Source organism: Mesocricetus auratus, unplaced genomic scaffold (assembly GCF_017639785.1).
Source record: "Mesocricetus auratus isolate SY011 unplaced genomic scaffold, BCM_Maur_2.0 Super-Scaffold_6730, whole genome shotgun sequence".
In the NCBI taxonomy this organism is placed as follows: domain Eukaryota; kingdom Metazoa; phylum Chordata; class Mammalia; order Rodentia; family Cricetidae; genus Mesocricetus; species Mesocricetus auratus.
Window position 1 is genome coordinate 13,448,430 of NW_024429184.1, and position 22,757 is coordinate 13,471,186.

General features: G+C 49.9%; 1 protein-coding gene across 3 annotated transcripts in view; it reads right to left on the reverse strand.

Moving 5' to 3' along the window:
• Positions 1-22,757, reverse strand: part of Tmod1 (tropomodulin 1) — a 76,341-nt gene that overhangs the window by 17,129 nt on the left and 36,455 nt on the right. For all 3 annotated transcript variants that reach the window (XM_005078740.4, XM_040738863.1, XM_040738868.1), the window contains 5 exons: positions 16,817-16,936; positions 8,602-8,691; positions 6,990-7,120; positions 4,850-4,957; positions 1,640-1,783 (listed from right to left, as the gene is read on the reverse strand). In XM_005078740.4, the coding sequence (XP_005078797.1) occupies positions 1,640-1,783; positions 4,850-4,957; positions 6,990-7,120; positions 8,602-8,691; positions 16,817-16,936 (593 nt within the window). The remainder of the gene's footprint in view (positions 1-1,639; positions 1,784-4,849; positions 4,958-6,989; positions 7,121-8,601; positions 8,692-16,816; positions 16,937-22,757) is intronic.

The window sequence follows — 22,757 nt, forward strand, 5'->3', positions numbered from 1 at the left end:
TCCTGACTCCTTCTTGGCCAGGACAGAAGTCACATGAATAGCCGAGCTGGCAGGGAGGGTGCTGCTGCAGGCTGTGATCCCTCTGCTCTGCCTCTCCCACCTTCAGGGGATCAGAGTCAGCGATGGCCAAGGGACAAAGGCAGAGACGGTCAGGGTCAACGTAGCGTCAAGGCTCCCAGCATATGAAAGATGCCCAGTCCAATGCTGCAGCAGTTTACATGACAGGAAGACTGTTGGCTCATGCAGCCTCTTTCTAAGTTAGAAACGTGCTCTCGATACAGTACCCAGATAGCAGAGTTCTCCTCTGCCTCCTATCATTGTGCAGTAAACAGTGTGCATAGCCACCCAGGACAAGTTCACTTACTAAGTACCCGTGAGGTCCAAGTACCCGTGAGGCCCAGGCACCAGGCTGTGCACTGAGATGAGGAGAAGACTCCAACACAGCACCATCTTCTGAGAAGCTCATGGGGATGCTGAAGGACAGGGGGCACCTAGCTCTCTCTGGGCAGGAAGGCTGGAGGAGTTATGGAGGCTACACAGAGAAGGCAGTGGGGAAAGAGACCAGAGCGGGAGCAAGCTGGGAAGTTTCCGAAAGCCATGACCAGGATGAGACAGCCTGAGTCCCCAGGCCTCTGGAGGCTGGTGATGTTAGTGCCGATGGGGACAGGGTCACAAGCCTGCTATGATTAATCTGCACATCTGTGTTCTAAGCACCTTCTGTCTGTTCGCCACAGCTAACAACAAGTTTCTGATGGTCTTGCTTGGGCACAATAATTTCACCTTTCAACCTTCTCTCTATACAGACATACATACACGCATACATACAACCATTTAGTCCCATTTTCTAGTGCAGAGAAAAACGAGAAAATCCCCGAGTTCCCCTTAGACTTAGTCTAGGAAGCAATGTGCTGAAGTGGGTAGGCTGGGCTCTGGAGTTGGGGGGCTGTGGATTCAAATCTTGCCTCCTAAGGGCTGAGTGTGATCTTGAGGAAGTCACCCCTTTCTTAGCCTCTTCGGCCGAGACTGGCCACACCCACATCCTACAGCATGGTGGTGAAGATCAGAGATGGTGGGCACAAAGTAGCATTGAGTTTCCCACCCCGCGACAACCCACAGCTGTCTAACAGCCAAGCGACTGCCACATGCAGCTCGCGTTATTAGCTTTCTCTTAGACAACCAAGACCGCAAGAGTTGCCCCCAAAGAAATGGCGCAACCATGGCAGCCAGAGAAGCAGGGGCTCTGTGGGATAAGACAGAGGTGCCGTGTGGAGAAGACTCTAAAGTCACATCAAGTGGGGAGACCGAGGGGGCGGGGGTGTTCCTAACCAAGAGCCCTGTGGCTTGTGGCATCTGCGCACTCCTTGTCTCTGGTTCCTTAACACGCAGGGCTTGGAAGCTCATTTGCTCTGGGTGTAAGAAAGGACATTCTCAAAGCCAAGGGACAAGGCTGGTACTGTGGAGAGCTCCCCACCACTCACGGGCACATGAAGAAGCTGACAACGCACGTGCTGGAAAGAGGGTGGGGTCTGGACGGGGACACCTGGAGGAGGCTCACAGTGTCCTCTGTGCTGCCAGCAGCATGTGGGCAGGAGCTGACTGCCCTGTGTGGGGAAGGGCATGAGACCCCTCCCTGACTTACCTGGTTATCTATTTTTAGTTCCACCAGAGAAGTGTTGTGTGGGAGAGCTTCCACCAGGCACAGGATCCCAGCTCCAGAAATGAAGTTGGATTCCACATTCAGGGTCTTCAACACCTTGTTGACCTTCAGCATTTCAGCAAGAGCCTTCAGAGAGAAGCAAGCAGGGCCTGGGAGTTACCTTGGGAAGGTTGGGGAAGATCTACAAACACTGAGGGGCCTAGGCCAGGCATCTCTGGAGCTACCTTTCTAAGAATGACTCTGTCTCTGCTCTCCTGCAGCCTGCCATGGCTCTGAACACCCCGAGGTATGCTCGTCAGAACACCCCACCTGAGGTATGCTCGTCAGCACACAGAGCCTCCAGACCTGCTTCTCTTCCCTGTGCAGCCTTGGCTCTCTGGGTTTGCTGCACATGCTCAGTGCCTTCCCACCCCTTAGCCTTTCTCTGCTTCATTTCTGTTTCGCTTGGCTAAGTTTTGTTCATCCTTTCTGCCTCTTGCTCCAAGAGCTTTGCCAACATCCCCAGCTACCCAGGGCTGCAACCTCACAGAACTTATCCACATCTCCATCACGGAACCTCCATTCCTCGAATCCCTATTTGTTATTGTTGCATGTGTCTGTGTGCACGTGTGTCTGTGTGTGCATGTTCGTGTATGTGCAGGTATGTGTGCATGTCCGTGCATGTGCAGGTGTGTGTGCATGCTCATGTATATGCAGGCGTGTGTATGTATTCGTACTCATGTATGCGCATGCCCACATATGTGCAGGTAGACGTGTGTGCATGTGGAGGTCAGAAGACAACTCCAACATCATCTTCATAAATGCCACCTTCCTTTGAGAGAGCATCTCTCTTGTTGGCTTGGAGCTCACCAGTTAGTCTATATTGGCTGGCCAGGGAGCCTCAGAGATTGTCCTGTGTCCACCTCCCTAGCACTGGGATTACAAATGAGTCACCTTGCCCGGCTTTTGACCCAAGTGTTTCATGCCCCTCCATATTTTTTATTGGTGTCTCCACCACTAGATAATCTACCCTTTGTGGGCTAAAAATGCAACTTAATATTTGTTTTGAATCACACAGCATCCAGCACAGAGTAGGCCATCAAGCAAAGATCACCAGGACTCCCAGGGAGTCTCTGCCTCCCCTGTGGATGCCCGGTTTGTCTCCTCCACAGCCCTGTTGAAATGTCACCGTGGTCTTTCTCTAAGCCCCAGAGAGTACAGGGCTGCCTTGCAGAGCGGGGCTCAGATGGCCCTCAGCACGTTTGAGAGGGATCTAGCCCAGGGGTGTAGATGACAATCGGAGCCTTGGAAGGAAATGAGGTAATTAGCAGCCGGTGGAAATGATGTGTCATGGGGAAAGAAGATACCAGCAGCTAGGAGACCTGGGACACTGTGACCAGTGTGCCAGGGGATCAGATGTGATGCCAGAAATGGCTGCCTGTTGTGCTCCCCCAGCCTGCTGAATCCTGCCAGAGGCCCTGCTCACAGAGAGCCTTCACGCTGAAACCATCTCTCCTTCTTTGGCTCCCTCAATCCAGCATACCCAGAGGTGATGTGTCAGCTTCTCTATGACCAGTGGCTGTCCCCTGATCTGTGGAGGGTGGCCTCCTGAGCCTCACCAGCAATACCCCCTCCCAGGAAAAGCCTGGCCTGACCCAACCACCGACCCAGATTAACAACAAGGGGACAGGTGTACCAGGCTGTGCGTTTCACATGTTGGTAATCGGACAGACCCTGTCACACCATGTGTCAGATCCCGTGTGTTGGTCACAACAGAGGAACAGAAAGTAGGAGATAATGCCAGGCAGGCAGTGGGGGGCCCTGTAGGGCTCTGGCACCTGGTCTAGCAACAGGCCGGAAGCATTTCAGCACGAGGTAATAGGTATGCAGGTATGAAGGGCCTGCCACCAGCTGTCGGCCTGGCACGGAGTCCATGCCCCCAAACCATCCATGGCATGGAGCTGAGTGCCAGCATGGCCTTGCCTGGTTTCTGATCCATGAACAAGTAGTACATGGGGTTTTGCCAGCTATGTCACTACGGACGGACTGGGGATACACTGTGGTCAGACAGAGGTCGTTGATCTAGACATTCCCACACTGGCAGTCTGTGAGCTGCCTCTGTGAGCTCATTCGTTTCAAAAGTACTGGAGGAAACAGTCTCACTTATTTTAAAACTACTCTGCTCCCTACTGTCCTTGGGAAGCTAATTCCTACATCTCCCCCAGCTCCCAGTGGTAGAGTAGCTGCAATGTGTTGTACCATTTGGCTGCCTTCAAGCCCAAACAGATGGGCGTGATCATGAATGGGGGATGGGGATGTCCTTCCGTATATATGTTTCTCTTATTGGTTGATGAATAAAACACTGTTTGCCCAATAGAGACAGGAAGATGGGCGGGGCTAGGAGAATGCTGGGGAGAGAGGCAGGGAGGTGCTGCGAGGGGACACCATGTAGAGACAGGGAGGACAGGACACACCAGGCATTCTCTGTTAAGATAAGGCCATGTAGAAATATATAGATTAATAGTTATGGGTTAATAATTAAGACAGAGCTAGGCAATAAAAAGCCCTAGCCATCGGCCAACAGTTCTAAAACTGATATAGAGTCTGTGTGTTTATTTGGGGCCTAAATGGTGGCAGGATATGGCAGGACAAGAAACTTTAGCTACGGAATACAAGATTGATTACAGGCAGATGCCAGAGTCTCGTTCAGCATTACGTATAGACTGTCTAGAAATTTGCATGGGATACTTCTTCTGGTCCTCCTTCTGGTCCTCCTACCTCCAACCCTCGAATGCTGCTGCCACAGGTGTTCACATCCCATACCTGGCCGATCGGCAGCGTTTTCAGAGACACTAGTAAAAGTGAACCCGGCTGAACCCAGGAAGGAGAGGAGCTTTGAATGTGAAGTGGACAACGGCCAACTGAGGCCATCAGCGTGGCTTTGTCTGGTTCCAGGTCTGCGTTTTCTCTTTTTGTGTGACTTTGGACGAAGCCAGTTCCCTGTCCTCCCTGAAGACCCACCCTCCTGAGAGCAGGGTGGTTGCAGGGATTAACTGGGATGACAACAGGGCATTATGTGAGGGCTGTCCCACCTACATCCCTTCCTGGCTCCTGGCTGAGGTCCCTGGCCATGCCACCATAGGACTCCTCATCAGTGGAACCAGGCCAGAGTGCCCAGTGACTACATAGCAGAACGGAGACGTCAGAACATACAAACGCCACAGGGTCATTGCTGCGGGTCCCCACGATGCTGAACTTCTTCACGTGGGAGTTCTCCTTCAGGGCTTCCGCGTACGCCTTGAGGGTGGGGATGGGGATATTCTGCAGAGAAAGAGGCAGAAGAGTGAACAGCAGCCCTGCATGGGTCATGCAGCCAGGTGGCTGCAGGGGTGAGGCAACAGTGGCTCTCTCCCAAATGCAGGGGTGAGGCGACAGTAGCTCTCTCCCAAATGCAGGGGTGAGGGGACGGTAGCTCTCCCCTAAATGCAGGGGTGAAGGGACGGTAGCTCTCTCCCAAATGCAGGGGTGAGGGGACGGTAGCTCTCCCCCAAATGCAGGGGTGAAGCGACGGTAGCTCTCTCCCAAATGCAGGGGTGAAGCGACGGTAGCTCTCTCCCAAATGCAGGGGTGAGGGGACGGTAGCTCTCCCCCAAATGCAGGGGTGAAGCGACGGTAGCTCTCTCCCAAATGCAGGGGTGAGGGGACGGTAGCTCTCCCCCAAATGCAGGGGTGAAGCGACGGTAGCTCTCTCCCAAATGCAGGGGTGAGGCAACAGTGGCTCTCTCCCAAATGCAGGGGTGAGGGGACAGTGGCTCTCTCCCAAATGCAGCCTGGCTCCCTAGTCCTAGCAAGTCTCTGGATGGGCCATGTTCCAGAGGTGGAGACTCGGGATTCTCCAGTACATGGACTGATACAGTCACCCCAGAAAGTTTCAGATAGGACCCACAACTCTCCCATGCATGGGGAGGCTGGGGAAGCGGTAGTATTCAATGCCTGAAGTCAGGAGGAATATTTACAAAAAGGCTCAGGACTTCAAGAAGGATAGGGCTGGACCCTGGCTTCCACCCAGGGTCTGACAGTGTGTCTGACTTGCTGTGTGACATTGGGGGACTGACTCTCTTCCCCTCTTTGGGTCTGTTTTGAAAGGCACAATGGGGCGATGTACTGACTGTTTTTTGAGGTATCTGTCCCAACGGGTCTCAGTGCATGTCTGTGGGTCCTGGGGACACTTTATCATGCTGATGTGCAGGTCAGTCCCAGACCATCACATACACAACCTCAGAGGGAGACCTGGTCATTGGTGTATGCTTTTAAACCCCTCAGGTGAAAAACTGATCTGTGCCCAGCCGCCTCCTGGTATAGAAGGGAAAGAGACCTGTGGGTATTCAAGCCCTTGGCTGAATACTTCCCAGTGAAATCCCAGCACTTATGCCTGTCTGAGACAGTAGTCACTGCCCAGGACACACCAGTCTGGATTGTGTTAGCGTCTCTCACATGGCAGACAATGGAGGCACTATGCTTTTCCAGAGCTCTCATTTCAAAATGTCACCTAAGGCCCCGTGGGAGCAGAACAGGGAGCCAGGTGGAGGAGAAAACTGGGGTTACAGGTTTCCAATCTGATAGTGCTTGGGACTGGCAGCCCCTGAAAAGAAAGCTGAGAAGAAAGGAGAGCAGGAGGAAGGGGTTGGCTTCCCGTCTGACCCCACCCTCTCACAGCTAATCCTGGGGCCTCGGGGCACAGCAGGTGGGCAGGCAGCTGTGCCTGCTTCCACAGTCCTCCTATACCCTGCCCCGGTGGCCACAGAGGGAAGCCGCCACAGAACCGTGGCCCACAGCGTGGGTAGTTCTTGGGGGCACTTGTACCAACATCTCCTTCCCTGGCTACAACATGAGATTGGATGTGAGCATGACCCAGAGGGAACAGTGATGTCTCAGGGGCAGTGCCCGCCTGGAGTTTGTGACCCTATGAGTCTTGTAGGCACAGGGCTTTGCCAGCCTTGAGGTCCCATGCTGCAGTATGGTTGTGACTCACAATTTTATCACAGAGAATCTCTGTGCTCTTGAGCAACATGGCAGGTGTCCAGATCAAAGCTGGCCTGGCCTGTGGTGGACTTCTGAGCCTGGAATTGTCCTCTGAAAGAAACCAGGACTGTGGGATTTGCTTGTTGACACTGGCCACCCCTTAAGTGTTCCCATATATGAAGGTTTGTCTCTGTCACTGATTCAGGAAAACCCAGGTCAAGATAGGACCCTGCTGATCTATCTGTATAACCTGGACTGCTGGCATCTATCTGTATGTCAAGAAATATACCCCTACCCCCAATACACATGAATTGAAATAGCAGGACATTACCCGGATATTGTTGAGATTAACCTCTTCAAGTTCTGGGTCATTGCTCTTTATCCGCTCGAGGGTTTCCTCTACATCTGTGGAGTTTGGCTCTTCATCAGGCACAGGCTTGTACTGTGTGGGTTTAATGACACCTAAAGTGATGGATAAAAAGGAGCTGGCTCACAGAAATATAGGAGTCACTTTCTTCCAACGTAAGGACTCCTTGAATGAAAGTGTTGGCTGAATTTAGGAAGGCAGCACATTACAGGGGGTACCACGGGCTGGGATAGGTTGGAAGAAGTCAGGGAGGAACCCAAGAGGTTTGGGTATCCCTGGATGCTGCTTTTGAGTTCTTACAATATGGTAAGTTACCTAAGCCCTTGGACTCTCGTCTTTGTCTGCAGTGGGGATGGTATTACCACCATGCTCTCAGTGGGCTCCCCAGAGGGTAAGATGAGGCCTGGACTGGAAAGGAACGTAGTTCTCTTCCAGAAGGAAGGATACTTATTCGTTTGGCACCCTCCTTTCTCTCTGGGCCTAAAATGTTAGCTTGGAGTAATGTAGTTAGATAATTAAGACATGTGACATGGGCCCAGAAAAGGTCAAAGTGTCCCATGGGACAGAAGAGGGTAGTGGAAACTGAAGAAAAAGATCCCCACACAGTGGTAAAGGACACATTTTTTTCAAAGAATGTTGCTTGAAAAAACATAGATGTCTATTAAAATTTGTAAGTTGGGGGCTTGATCAGTAAAGTTCTCATCTCACAAGCATGAGGACCTAAGTTTCATTCCCGGAATCCACGTTAGAAAAGAAGAAAATCTGGGTGCAGCAGCCTGTGTCTATTAATTCTAGCACTGGGGAGGTGGAGACAGGGGATCCCAGGAGCTCAGTAGACAGTCAGTCTAGTCAGACATGTGAGCTCCGGGTTCACTGAGAGACTGTCTCAAGAAATAAGGTGGAGAGCAACTAAGGAAGACACTGGCATCTGGCTTCCCCAAGTACACAAGGGCATTCACACGACAACACCAAGTACACACGGGCATTCACACGACAACACCAAGTACACACGGGCATTCACACGACAACACCAAGTACACACGGGCATTCACACGACAACACCAAGTACACACGGGCATTCACACGACAACACCAAGTACACACGGGCATTCACACGACAACACCAAGTACACACGGGCATTCACACGACAACACCAAGTACACACGGGCATTCACACGACAACACCAAGTACACACGGGCATTTACATGACAACACTAAGTACACACGGGCATTCACATGACAACAAAGTGGGATCCCATCCCATAGCACAAGGGAAAAAAATCCACTCTGGGAGGATTAAAATACTGAACATAAGAAGCAAATCTCTAACACCTTTAGAAGAAGATATGACACTGAGATGAAGAAGGCTTTGTAAATGAGACATAAGATCCCCGTAGACTCAAAGGAGACAATGAAGAGATTTGCCTGCATAATATCTGCAACAAGCCAGAGAATGGGGAGAACAGGCTCCAGGATGCAGGAGGCAGTGCCTCTCTTTCAAGATGCCCTCTGTGGGCCGGTCCCGGAGCCCAGCAAGAGACGGGGATGGCAGTCAAGCTGGGCTGTGTACTCACTGTTGAGTCCCTCCTTGTTCACGATGGAGCTGCTGCCCAAGGCCTGGTAGTACTGCTGGTTGCTCATGAGCGTGTGCATGCCCAGGATAGCTGTGGGGACAAAGAGAGGTCCATGACTCCGCTCTTGCAGACACAGATGCCTCCTGGGACCCATCTTCCTCGTGCTGGGAGCTTTGCTCATGGAAATGGCAGGGAGCACAAAGACAGAAATGCGTAACTGTGGGTTATTTTCACCACAGCCTTCATTCATGTGGTTCTCAGACCTCCACCCTCCCCAGACCTCTCTGCGGTTCTGGGAACAGATTTCCAGATCTCCTTGAGGTTGCACAGGAACACCCCACCCAACAAGCCCCTACAGAGTGAGTCTTCCAAGGAGAGTGCTTCCGTTTCCTGCCCTGCCCCTCAGCCCTTTGACCGCCCTTGGTCTCTCAGCTTGTCCCATCTCGATTGCCAGTACCTCTGCTCTGGTTGAAGATGTATTATTTCCTGACTGCCATCAACTTAGAAGGTCCCAATATACTTTTTAACTTTATGATGGCACCCAAAGCGGTACACATTTAGTAGAAACAGTATTTTGACCCTTTTCTAGGCTTGCCACATCTGATAAGGTACTTAAGATTCTAGAGCAGGTCAGTGAGTCTTGCCTCAGTCAATTCACCATTACCCTCAGCCTGGTGTGCTGTTGTGATCAGCTGGGTATTAAATGCGTTTTGATTTATGATATTTTCAACTTCTGTGGGGTCACATCGGGCCACTGCCCCTTTGTTAGCAGAGAAGCATTTGCCTTAACAGAGGTGGAATCTCTGGCCCAGCTTTCGTTTCTCCCTATTTTTACTTCCCATCATTCAGCATAGAACAGATAGAAAGAACTTTCTGGAAATGCCAAACCAACTCCACCGCTGCATGTTTAGCCATTCTTTCAGCCATTCATTTCTTGGGCATTGGCTGGGTGCCTTCATTGTGTGCCGGCTCGGAGGGACGGAACAGGAATGGCAAGGGCTCTGCCCACGTAGCCTACAGCCCCAAGGGAGCAAGCAGAGCTGAGCAAGGGCCTACACTGTGGAAGCCCTGAGCACAGGAGGTGTCAAGGGTTGGAAAGAGCCATTCAGTGCAGCCTGGAAGAGCATAAACCAGAGACTCAGGAAGGGAAGGATGACCAGCTGTTGGCCAAGTCAAATGAAGGGAGAAAGAACCTTCTAGATGGTGGAGTTGGTGGGTGGTGAAGGACAGAAGCAGCCCAGTGGAGTTGGAGGTCAGGGAGTCAGGAGAGAGGAACAGCGTTGACTGAGTGGCAGGCACAGCAAGGGTGGCAATGCCCCCTCTCCCCAAGTGGCACATGCTCTGAACCAGAAGAGATCTTTGGGTCCGTGATAATCCCTTAGCAGAAATATGCCCTGTTCAGTATTTGGGATAAATTATTCACAAGTTGTGGGCCCTTTTCCAGGTCGGGAAATTGAAGCCATGCTGGCCAAGCGCTCTACCGCTGTGAAGTATTCCCGGCCCTCTTTTTACCTTTTATTTTGTGATAGGATCCCACTACATTGCCCAGGTTAACCTTGGACTCATTCTGTAGCCAAGAATGACTTTGAACTTTGATCCCCCTGTCTCAGCCTCTTAAATAGCTGGCATTACAAGCCTGCTCTACCGGGTCCCACTAAAAAAGTTGTTTGCTGTTTATCTAAAATTCAAATTTAACTGGATAGTCTGTATTTTATTTAGCCACCTCTACTACTTCAAAACTTGTACAGCTCTTCCTCCTCCAGAGAGGCCTTAGATGTCTCCCCCTCTCTCAGTGCCGGGTACCCTTCCTACACTTCAGTGTAGCTCCAGGACACCTGTGCACTTCCTTTGCTGGGCTGTGGGTTTCCAGATGTCAGGGAGGAACATCACTACTCTCCATCTCCCCTACAATGTAGTAGGCATATGGTAAGTATTTGGTGGCTTTTTAAAATTTCTAAGCCATTTCAATAGATATGTTCTCTAGGTAGACAGAGAATGTGACAGGTCTTAAAGAAATCTCAGAGCAAGTTCTGGTTCTGACCATGTCCTCAATGTCACCTTGTACAAATCACTCCTCTCTGGGCTTCAGTCTCCTGTGTCCAGCCAGGGTGATGCAAGACCCTCAACCCCAGCTGCAAATGCAAACCATCTGGGGTCTATGAAACACTACCAGTGTCCTGCTCACTGCTGGATTGACGGGAGCAATTTCTGTTTTTCTTGTTTCGTTTTGAAGTGGTTTCATTACATAGTCTGGCCTTGAACTCATGATCCTCCTGCCCCAGCCTCTCAGGTGTTGGGATTACAGGCGTGCACAACTATGCTTGGTTCCTTGAGGTGATTCTGGTACCCCAAGTGGGAACTGAGAACCACAGAAGAGATGATCTCAAAGCCCCTTCTGCTTCTCACCCCAGGAGTCTTTGCTAAAATTAGCCTTGTCGGCTCTTCGGCTCCTCCCTGAGGAGGGCTGGGGATAGAGACAGCTGCTGCGTTTCCAGCTCTCGAGGTTTTAATTTAGGCTGTGTCCCTGTGGGCCGAGGGAGCGGAGGCTGAGTCAGCAGCAGGTGAGTCACACCACACCCACTCATCTTCCAGACAGGAGCTCCAGCCCCCACACAGCAGAGTTCCTAGGTTTGTCAAGGTGGGGGGCATACGAAATACACTACCTGCCTTTTCTTTTCTTTTCTTTTTTTTGAAACCTGGTTCAGTTCAGAGCATAGAGAGAGGTAAAGAAATAAGTAAATAAAAATAAAAATGGAAAGCGCATTTGGTGCCTGAGTTCCAGTGTCCTGCGATAGGTTAGAGAGGGGTGTGGAGAAGTTTGAGGGGACCAAGAGCAAAGAGCCCTGGGTTGTCCTACATTTTTGATGACCTTGTAGAGGTCATTTCCTCCTTGGTCTCCCTGAGTTCTGCAGCTGCAAAACTGCACGTGCTTGAATGCCGAACTCTAACCTTCCCGTGGGAGAGCAACCACTCAACAATGCTTAGTTTTAGCTTGTTCGATGTTCTAGAACAAGCATCCCAGTCGTGCTGTCAAACAGCCCTCCCCACACTTAACAGGGATGTGGTTTGCCATGTGACTTGGCAGAGAGGTTCCTAGTATATAAGGCAGCGTCTACTGGGCCACTAAGAGTTCCGAAGTCTAAATTAGTCCCTCAACTGGAGAATATTCTAGGACTAACGACATATTCAGAGAGATAGTATGCACATACAGGAGGATGAAGAACAGGACACTGCTTCGCAGCTCAGAGGAAACTAGGGTTCCTGGAAGGAAGGAAGGAAGGAAGGAAGGAAGGAAGGAAGGAAGGAAGGAAGGAAGGAAGGAAGGAAGGAGAGGAGAGGAGAGGAGAGGAGAGGAGAGGAGAGGAGAGGAGAGGAGAGGAGAGGAAGGGAGGGAGGGAGGGAGGGAAGAAGGGAGAGAGTGTGACAAGCTAAATGGCACTGCCTGTCTGGGGTACTGGCCCTAGGCATACAGTTATGGCTTTCTCCCTGTCTCAGTTGTGTGTGCATGTGTCGCCAGGGGTGACCGATGCAAAGAAAACCCCTACCCTGACATCTCGTGTTGCTTCCTTCTTTGTAGATCTCAGCCAGGCAGATTTTAGCACCAGGGAACTTGATTCCTTTCTTTTTTCCTTTTTTTTAAAGTCTAGATTTTCCTCAAAACTCGAAAAGGACTATTTTTGACTCTGAAAAAGAACACTGAGTTCTGTTTCCTTTCTCTGCCTTGGCAGGGCTCCTTCCATTTGTAATTCCACACTCAGGATGCGGTGTGATCACAGCACACATCCCGGGCTTCGCCAGCTGCCACAGGTGTGAGTGGTCCTGGGTGGAGGGCTGCAGGTGTGTTCCCACATCCTAGTGCAGGTGCAAACTCTGGCTCTGGACTTGGTGCTGGGGAACTGTTCCTAGAAAAACCGCATCCCCCGACAGTCTCAGAATGAGAGGAGGATGGATTTTTTACAGACATGGAAGCCACCAACGACCAGGGGGCAGTCTAGCTAGGGCTGGCCAACTCCCCTCCCTCCCTCCAAAGGCTGGGTCTTCCCACCCCACTCTTTTCCTCGTTCTTGTCCTACTGCAAGGGTTTCTAAAACCAGCTAGGACCAAATGCCTGAGTGATGTTGGAGGCATTGATAATCTCAAGTGCTTGCAGCTGACTCCCTTTAGTTTCTTGGCCTCCTCTAAGCTAAAGTCTTAGGCTGCAGGCCAAGACCTTTCCATTGCCAGAGTCCCAAGAGCTCTACCTAGCACCCTGTGGAGACATGTTTAAGACTGAAACCTACACCCTCCTAGCGTGTCCTCCTATGTACTCTTGGGCCCCCAAGGGCAAAGAATGGATCTCATTCATCCTAGCAAAGGACAGGTGTTTCACAGTACATATCAACTCAGTGAGTGGGGGCACGGATTGTCATTGAGTGAGGACACGGATTGTCATTGAGTGGGGACATGGATTGTCACTGAGTGAGGACACGGATTGTCACTGAGTGGGGACACGGATTGTCACTGAATGAGGACACGGATTGTCACGATTGTCATTGAGTGGGGACATGGATTGTCACTGAGTGAGGGCACGGATTGTCACTGAGTGAGGACACGGATTGTCACTGAGTGGGGGCACGGATTGTCACTGAGTGAGGACACGGATTGTCACTGAGTGAGGACACGGATTGTCACTGAGTGGGGACACGGATTGTCACTGAGTGGGGACACGGATTGTCACTGAGTGGGGGCACGGATTGTCACTGAGTGGGGACACGGATTGTCACTGAGTTGGGGCACGGATTGTCACTGAGTGGGGACACGGATTGTCACTGAGTGAGGACACGGATTGTCACTGAGTGGGGACACGGATTGTCACTGAGTGGGGACACGGATTGTCACTGAGTGAGGACACGGATTGTCACTGAGTGAGGACACGGATTGTCACTGAGTGAGGACACGGATTGTCACTGAGTGAGGACATGGATTGTCACTGAGTTGGGGCACGGATTGTCACTGAGTGAGGACATGGATTGTCACTGAGTTGGGGCACGGATTGTCACTGAGTGAGGACATGGATTGTCACTGAGTGAGGACACGGATTGTCACTGAGTGAGGACATGGATTGTCACTGAGTTGGGGCACGGATTGTCACTGAGTGGGGACACGGATTGTCACTGAGTGAGGACACGGATTGTCACTGAGTTGGGGCATGGATTGTCACTGAGTGGGGACACGGATTGTCACTGAGTGAGGACACGGATTGTCACTGAGTTGGGGCACGGATTGTCACTGAGTGGGGGCATGGATGTCACTGAGTGAGGACACGGATTGTCACTGAGTGGGGGCATGGATTGTCACTGAGTGAGGACACGGATTGTCACTGAGTGAGGACACTGATTGTCACTGAGTGGGGGCATGGATTGTCACTGAGTGGGGACACGGATTGTCACTGAGTGGGGGCACGGATTGTCACTGAGTGGGGACTCGGATTGTCACTGAGTGGGGACACGGATTGTCACTGAGTGAGGACACGGATTGTCACTGAGTGGGGGCACGGATTGTCAATGCTTCACCTTTTCTGTGTCATCACTGGGTCAGTGCCTCACGCTGCTGCATAAGTCTTCCCTGAGTGAGAGCTGAGTGCCCCACCCTGCCCTTCCTCTTCTGTACCCCGCTTTGACTAGATCACCCCCGGTTGTCTGACTCTTTTGGCTCAGTTTTCATGTCTTCCTTTATTTCCCTTGACCCCACCATTTAATCCAAGTCCCCACTTGCACTCCCTGTTCTTGCCACACCCAGTGCAACACTCTTACTGATCATGCCTCATTTGCCCGTATAACGCCCGTTCCACGAGGGTGAACAGAACTGTTTTGTTGGGATATTTTTTACCAGAACCAAGTCCACCCCTGGTACCCAGTGGGTAGGGAAGTTCTGGGTAACTGGTGCCGTGTGTGAGAACCTAGTGAAGGCTTGGTCCATTGAGACACCTTGTGGGGAGAGCATGTCAACCAGAGACCCCTCATCTCTCTCTACACTTTTCTTCCTTTATTAAGTCATCCATACCGGGGAGTCCGACCGTCACTCCTGGGTCAAAATGATTGGTGGGCCACACCAAACACCCTGGCCATCCAGGACAGCTCGCTTCCAACTGCCTGACTGCTTTCCATCCGCAGCCACAAAGCTTGGCATCATCTCAGTCCCTTGATTCTGACACAGCCCTAGGAACAGCTGGTGTCTTGGTGTAAAATGGGGACAATAATAGAATTTACTTCATAGGATTTGTCACGGTCAATAAATACAGTGCTGTACGGAGAGCTACTTACACAGCACCTGGGACATGCTCGTCACTTAGCAAATGTCCCATGCCTCCTTCCCCAAAGACACTTCCGTCTTACACAGTCAAATAATGACAGGAGCCCAAGGATAGTCAGTCAACACTAGGATGCACACACAGCCTTCTGCCGCTTCCCGGACATCACAGGGGCTTGGGATTTTAGGCAGATAGATCATCACAGTGTGCCAACAACAAGAAGGCAGATGTTTTCAAGAGCAGGCCCAGACGCTCGCTCGCTCGCTCGACTGGACTGGACTGGACTGGACTGGAGGACTGCTCTGCTGAGGCTCAGGCGGCTGTGGCAGGAGCCTGCTCTGACAGGGGTCATTTACTAATCTCCACGTGCCCTAATGAGGGCAATGATGTCATGCAGGGCTCAGAGGGGCAGGCCCCAGATAAAAACAGCTCCTGGGGAGTAAATAGAGGCAGGAGGGCCAGGGATCCACTCTCTCCATTGCACCGGTTAACCAGAAGTGAAGGGACCTGGGGGGCAGAGGGGTGACTGAAACACGTGCACACTAACGAATCTGGGATGGCCCCATTGGCATCTTACATAACCCACTGAGCCCGGAGAAGCAAACCTGGCTCCTGAGCTGTGTGTCTGGGCTCCTGTGGGGACCAGCTGGCCCCTCAGTGCTGCTTAGACTGAAAAGCACTCTCTGGGCCCTGTCTTTCACCATCGGCTCTTGCTGCTGAGGAAAGGGGCTGTCTGGGAAAAGAGGCGACCCCCCTACGCTGTCCCATCTCTCCTCAGGTCCCTGCAATCAGGCTTCCACTGCCGCCACCTATAGTCACCAGCACTACACACTTTAAATCACTGCCCCACAGCCCTGCTAACTAACAGAGGAAGGCCATCTGCAGCCCCCGCCTCCTGCCTCAGTGCCACCAAGAGCCACAAATAGCATCCGGGGAGGCTGGCAGACCGGATGAAGCTGAGGCAGATGCAGCCCCGTCTGGCCTTGGCCTGAGCTCCACGTCTCTGGCAGCCTGAAACCCACTCTGCCTTCTTGGATCTCTTGCCGTCAGTCTGTCTGTCCTTACTCGGTCCTTTGGTCCCTTGCCCACCTGTGACTAGTTGATGGGCCCCGCGCTAGGCTTGCCCTGCTCCAGTCCTGAACCCAGGCCTCACCTGCCACGTGTTCCTCCTTGAGCCTGGCACCTCTGCACACGTCCAAACGAAACCTCCGGCAGAATGCTAGACCGTCGTGAACAGCTGTTTCCATCTGGGTGGCCCATGGATGACTCAGATGCCACAGGCCCCAAACCAAACTCAGTATTTCCCTCCCTGCCCTCCTCCTGCGTTAAGGACACAGGACTCACTTGATCTCTGGGCCCGACTTACCCTTCTCCCTGTACCACACTCAGCAGCGCACCCCATCCTCCGGCCCCTCTCCTAGGCAACCGGTCTGCAGTATTTCCCCCACGTCACCACTCACTGAGCACAGTGTGGCGAGGCAGGCGGGGTGCCAGTGCCTTCGTGAAGATGGCAGAGAGGCGCCCATGAGGGTGCAGAGGGCGGGGCACATACGAGATACGAGGGGGCTGTTCTCAAAGCACAGTGGTCTTTGCTCCAAGCCCTTTATGAGGTGGCTTGGGTAGCATTTGGTGGGAATGACTAGGACACAGTTCATCCTGGCCCTCACTGGACTACATTCCCACGCCCCTGGGGAGTGGACTCACGGCAACAACAGGTGGTTCTGTGACAGGGTGTGTTTGGTTGCAGCTTTATTTTCTTCTTTTGGTTTTCGGTAATGTATTTTTTATCTTTATTCTATTAATTTATCATTATATTCCTTGTTAGAAGTAGAGAGGGCGCTTGTGTTTAAATGAAGCAGACAAGGCTCTCCACATGGGAGGCCTTCAGGAAGACAGGCAGAAGCCCTGGGGACAGACATCTCTTACCTGCAATGTCACACAGCTCTGCATCCGAGGCATTGGCTAAGGCCTCCTCCAGCTCTGGCTCCAGTGTCACACTCTCCAGCACGGGATCCATTGGCTTCTGCTTGGGGACCCAGATCTTTCCTGCAAACACACGGGGCACCTGTCAGGCTGCGAGGCTACTGTGCGGCCTGAGATCCCTTCACCAAAGCCTCTGATACGAGAAAAAAAAACCTGCAAACATTCTTCAACAAACCAGATGAAACACGGGAGCCGAACGCATCCTAGCTTCATGGGACCTTCTACTCTTAAAGTGTCCCGCTCATAAGTGGGCAAGGGAGGGAGTCAGCTCTGAGAGCGGCTACTTTGTGTCCACCGATAGAGACTGTTGACAAGTCTGTGCCAGGGATTCCACAAGTTATTACCGAAGATATGGAGGGGGCGGAACAATGGGTAAGAGTACCTAGTGCTCTTGAGGAGGACCTGAGTTCATTCTCAGCACCCATGTTCCACAAGTCAAAACCACCAGTAACTCTAGCTCCAGGGGATCGATCTGACACCCTCCTCTGCTTTCTGATGCCTGCATTCACACTCACCTTCCTACTCACAAACACACAGCTCAAAAAATTTTTTTTAATACTATGGAGATCTTTAAGAAGGAGTATGTCCTAGAAAAATTTCCTGTGAAAGATCAAGTTTGAGAGCCATCACGGGAAATTTAAATTTGTTCCCGAGAAACTATATGTGGTTTGCATGTGTCCCATCAAGCTTGTGGACTGGGAACCTCATCCCCAGATTCATATCTTAAGGGTGTGTGGAGGCGGAGCTTTGGGGGAGGCAATTAGGATTAGTTGAAGCTGGGCTTTGGGGCGGCATCAGTGATTGTATAAGGGAAAGAAAATACACCCGCACATCCATGCTTGCCGTCTCCCTGAGTGAGGCCCGCCATCCACATTAGCATGCAACAAGGACACTGCCCTCCACCACGGCTTCCGCTGCCCGCTTTTGAACTTCTTAGCTTTTAGAATTTGGAGAAATAAATTTCTTTTCTTTATAAATTAACTAGTCTGTGGTATTGCGTTCAAGTTGTCTATGATTATGCATGTGTGCCCTGTTGGGGGAAGGGCAATCAGAAAGGAGTCGCTACAATAGCTGTCTATGACCTGGGGCCTCACAGAAGTAAGGAAACGAGCCCCCACGATCAAGAACAACACTAGGATACCCGGTTTTATCACTGCCATTCAGTATTGCATTATAGGCTCTAGCTAGAGTGAATGGGCACGAATGAGGAATACGTGACACTCAAACATAAATAACATACTCTTATATGGAGAAAGGTCTACACTTCTACATTACAAAAAACAAATAACCAATCAACCAAACAAACAATAACCCTCCTCAAAATGAAAAACAAACAACTATTAGAACTAATTAATTTAGCAACGTTTGATGCTGAAGATAAAATCAGTGGCGTTTCTATATAGCAGCAATAGGAATATGCAAAGACAGGAAAAGAGTTCACAGCAATAACCAATGAATAAAACAATTGGGAATAAAGTTTAAACACATGTACACTGAAAACTACAATGTACTGATAAAAGAAATTAAAGAAAATAGAAAAAACTGGAAAAACATTTGGTTTCATGGATTAGAAACTTTATATTATTAAGCTAGCAATACAACCCACAGTAGCCTACAGATAAGACACAATCCACATCAAAATATCAGAAGTCTTTTTCACAGGAACAGAAAAGCTAATGTTCAGATTTATTTGGAAAAGCGGCGGCACACAAATAACCAAAACAATCCCCAAAGCAGCAAAGTTAGGAGCCTCGTGCTCACTGACTTCACAGCATAAGCACAGAGCTGGTGATGTTCTAGTAGAAGGTGAACACAACAAGCAGTACAACAGAAATGAGAGCCCGGGAAAAAAGCCAAACGCATTGCGAATCATCGTCAACAATACACCATATCTGTTCAGCAGGTGCTGGGTCACTCGATACACTCACACATGAAGGAATGGAGTCAGGCCCTACCTCACACCATATGCAAAAAGGAAACCCAAATGAATCGGCGACCTAACAGAACTAAAACCAAGACATTCTAGAGAAAACAATAGCATGATTAGAATTAGCAATGGAATCGTGTTAGAACCACAAGCAACAAAAGAGACCATTTAGGTCATTCATAATTGAATGTTTTATCTCAAAGGATATGATCAAGAAAGTGCAAAGACAATTTCCAGAGTGGGCCAAATGTTCTCAAATCACATATCTGGTTAGAGAACCAGGGCTGGTGACATGGCTCAGTTGGTAAGCGCCCTTGTCACCAAGTCTGACAACCTGAGTTCAATCCATGGAATTCACATGTAAGGAGAAGAGAACCAATATCTGCATGCTGTCTTCTGACCTACACAGGCACGCACGCCGTGGAATACATACACATACAGGTGCAAGCATGCATATGACCACAAAAATAAACAAGTGGGATAAAATTTAAGAATACAGAAATAAAGTTTGCAACTCATCAACAAAAAGTCAAATGGCCCAACTTAAAAATGGGCAAATTACTTGAGCAGACATTGCACCAAAGAGTGTGTTCGCAGTCAACAAACACATGTGAAGATATTTAACTGATCACCACTTTACAGCCATAAGGGCGCTGCTGTAGAGGGAATGTGGCAAACCAGGGTTGGAAAAGATGAGAAAAATGGAACCTCCTATGGACTGTTGCTAGGAAAGAAAAAAGAGTGCATTGTTATAGAGTTTGGAGTTCCTCTAAGGCTGAAGAGTTATCTCTGGGCTCCTCAACTCTACCCTTAGATATACACTCCATAGAATTGAGAAAAGGTTTTTAAACCAATACTTGAGTAAGGCCCGGTGGTATAGGTGTATTATCTGAGTTCTTCAGGGGGCAGCGGCAGGAGAGCTGCAAGGTGAAAGCCTGCCTAGGCTACACAACAAGAGAGTTCAAAGACAGCCCAAATAACGTAGTGAGACACCCGCCTCTGGCCTTGTGTGTGGGAGATGTGGCTCAGTGGTAGAGCACTTGCCTTGCGTATGAAAGGCTCTAGGTCCTGTCGCCTGAACTGGGAACAACAGCAAAACCCTCACAGACTTGTATAGGGATAGTCACTGTACTTCTACAGAAATACCTAACTCTAAGAGGCCAAGATGGAAAACAACCAAAATGTCTACCTGTGGATGAATGGCTCAATAACTATGGAATATGACTGACTCTGAAAATACATTGAGTGAAAGAAGCTAGCCAGTCAGTCATACACACACACACACACACACACACACACACACACACACACACACACACAGAGAGAGAGAGAGAGAGACAGAGACAGAGAGACAGACAGACAGACAGACAGAGAGAGAGACAGAGAGACAGACAGAGAGAGAGAGAGAGAGTTTGGTTTCACTTGCAGGTGATAGACAGAATAAGCTAGTCCACAATACGAACCAGATTGGGAAAAGAAAAGAGAATAGAGGAAAACGTCTAAAAAAAAAAACCCCCACCCTGATGTGGGTTCGGTGCTTATTTTCCATGGAAGCAATTACTTTGTTTTCTTCTTATAGCAAATGTCACTTACCTCTGCAAGCAAAGCACACAATAAAATCACTAGGGGGAAATGTGTGAGAAACTTTATGGTGATGTCAGATTCTAAGCAAAGGCAGAAACATACAAGGAAAAGAAAATGTATAAGAGCTGGGCTGCAGGTCGGCTGTGAACATGACTGATGCAATGTGTAAATGAACACTCAGTAAATATTTAAGATGTGTGGTTTATTAACCCCCTGCTACAGGCCCTACAGAGGATGGTGACTCTGTGATTCTCATATGAGGGACTTGACTTTTTTTCTTCTCTTTCTCTCCCTAGCTAGAATGTGAACAGGATGGCTGGCGCTCCAGCAGCCAGATGGGCCATGAAGATAAAAATATAATACAAGGAAGACAGAATGAAAAGCTAGAGAGGACCTTGATTCCTGGCATTGGGCAGATGGCTGATCAGCCTTAACTAGGTTTCGGACATTTTTATCTATTTAACTGCCCAGGATATGCAGCCAAATAAAGTTCAAACAAAAATACCCTGCACGGAATTCTATTCTGATCTCCCCACTTGAGTGGGAATGACTCCTGCTCTGAATTCTTCAGGGTGTTTGCATAGGTGTACTGCTCCCAGCATGCCTTACAGAATCTTGAGGTGACTGGGTGCTGTTCCCCTCAGCCTAAGATAGCTATGGGCCCAGTGTGGGGAATTAAATTCTCAGTAAAGCTGTGTTAATGGCATGAGATGCCGGTTAAGAGTTGGAGGGCCTCTGGCCCTAGCCCCTCTGTGCACATCTCTACTTATTTAACCCGTAAGATTTTCAGCTACCATCAATTGTATTCTGTTAAAAATATTATTATTATTTTATTTTATGTGTATGGGTGTTTTGGCTGAATGGATATCTGTACACTGTGTGCATGCTTGGTGACCCTAAAGGCCAGAAGAGGTCACTGGATCATCTGGAACTGGAGTTATGGACATTTGTGAGACATGATGTGGGTGCTAGGAATTGAATCTGGGTCCTCTGGAAGAAAAGACAGACTCAACCTCCAAATCATCTCTCCAGCCCCAATTACATTCTTGGTGATGATGTTGGATATTTAAAACTTGCTGCCAAGTGGAACCATAGTGGATTCTAGTTTTTCTACTGCTCCCTCTGTAGCCTCTGTTTACCCAGGTTTCAAATGTGCAGGTGGGACAATGGGAGCCAGGCAGCCCTGCTTATGGCACAAGTTCTTGAGTGAAAACATCACTAAAGCACACATTCTTTGTTGGGTCCATTCAGCAAACTTCCTCCCCACCATCGCTGCCCCCTCTTACCAACCTCTCTAGAAGTCTCGGACCAGCACTCTTCCAAATTTTGTGGTTCACATGGTTCTCAAGTCTCTTGGACTTTCCAGTCTCCAAGAGAGTCTGGACAAGCTCTAACCACAGTGCCTACGGTGGTTAGAATTCCTCCACAGTGTCTACCTCTCTGTGCTTTCACATTCTGTCATTAGGAAGCCACACAGCTTCAGGCACTCTGTTGACAACAGCAGAGACACAGAGGGGACAGCTCTAGACAGACTCGGTTTCGGCATGCTTATCTTCTTGCAGGTGGGGACAGGGGCACACAACTACAACAAATGCATTGATTCAGCAAATATTCAGGAGGCGGCACCTTTTATGTGCAAGGTGTTAGTTGGGTACAGGGGATGTGACGAGATACAAGACACTCATGGGTCTGTGGGCTGAGGCACTATGTCACTGGATGGTGCACATCCATCACCTTTAACTCATACTCAGCCCACTCTCTGCACAGCGCTACTGGAGGCTAGACCCTGTGCTAGCTAGGACTACCACGTAGGCAAAAAATCACCCACATCCCAATTCTCAGGGACCAGTTCCTGAGAGACGATGACGATAAAGGAGATGCAGATAGAATATGGACTGATTTGAAATACACACCCAGGTCCCCGATATGGAAAATATCCAAGAGAGGATCTGAGAGTGGCGGTACACCTTGACAAAGAAGATGGGCAATGTTCCTGAAAGAGAGGTCATGGAACGTGATAGGCAGGGCAATCATAGATAATGCTTCCATGATATTTGCTCCATGCTAGGGTGGGTCTGTACATGTCTCATTCCTCCTAACAGCCATAGAAAACAGGGAATGTTCTTCTCATCCCTGTTTGCCAGAAGAGGAAACAGAAGCAATTCACTGAGCTCTCATGCTAGGAAGTAGTAGGTTACAGGTTATTTCTAACCACTGTGTCTCTTACAAAGGAGGGTGGCACACCCATGGGGCACAGAGTTTGGTGGCAAGGGAAGAGCACTCAGGGCTTGGGGACATGTATCAAGTTTTTGTAGTATAAAAAGTCTGTAAAATTTGAAGAACAGAACTCAGACTTCTGGTCTACCCTATTCA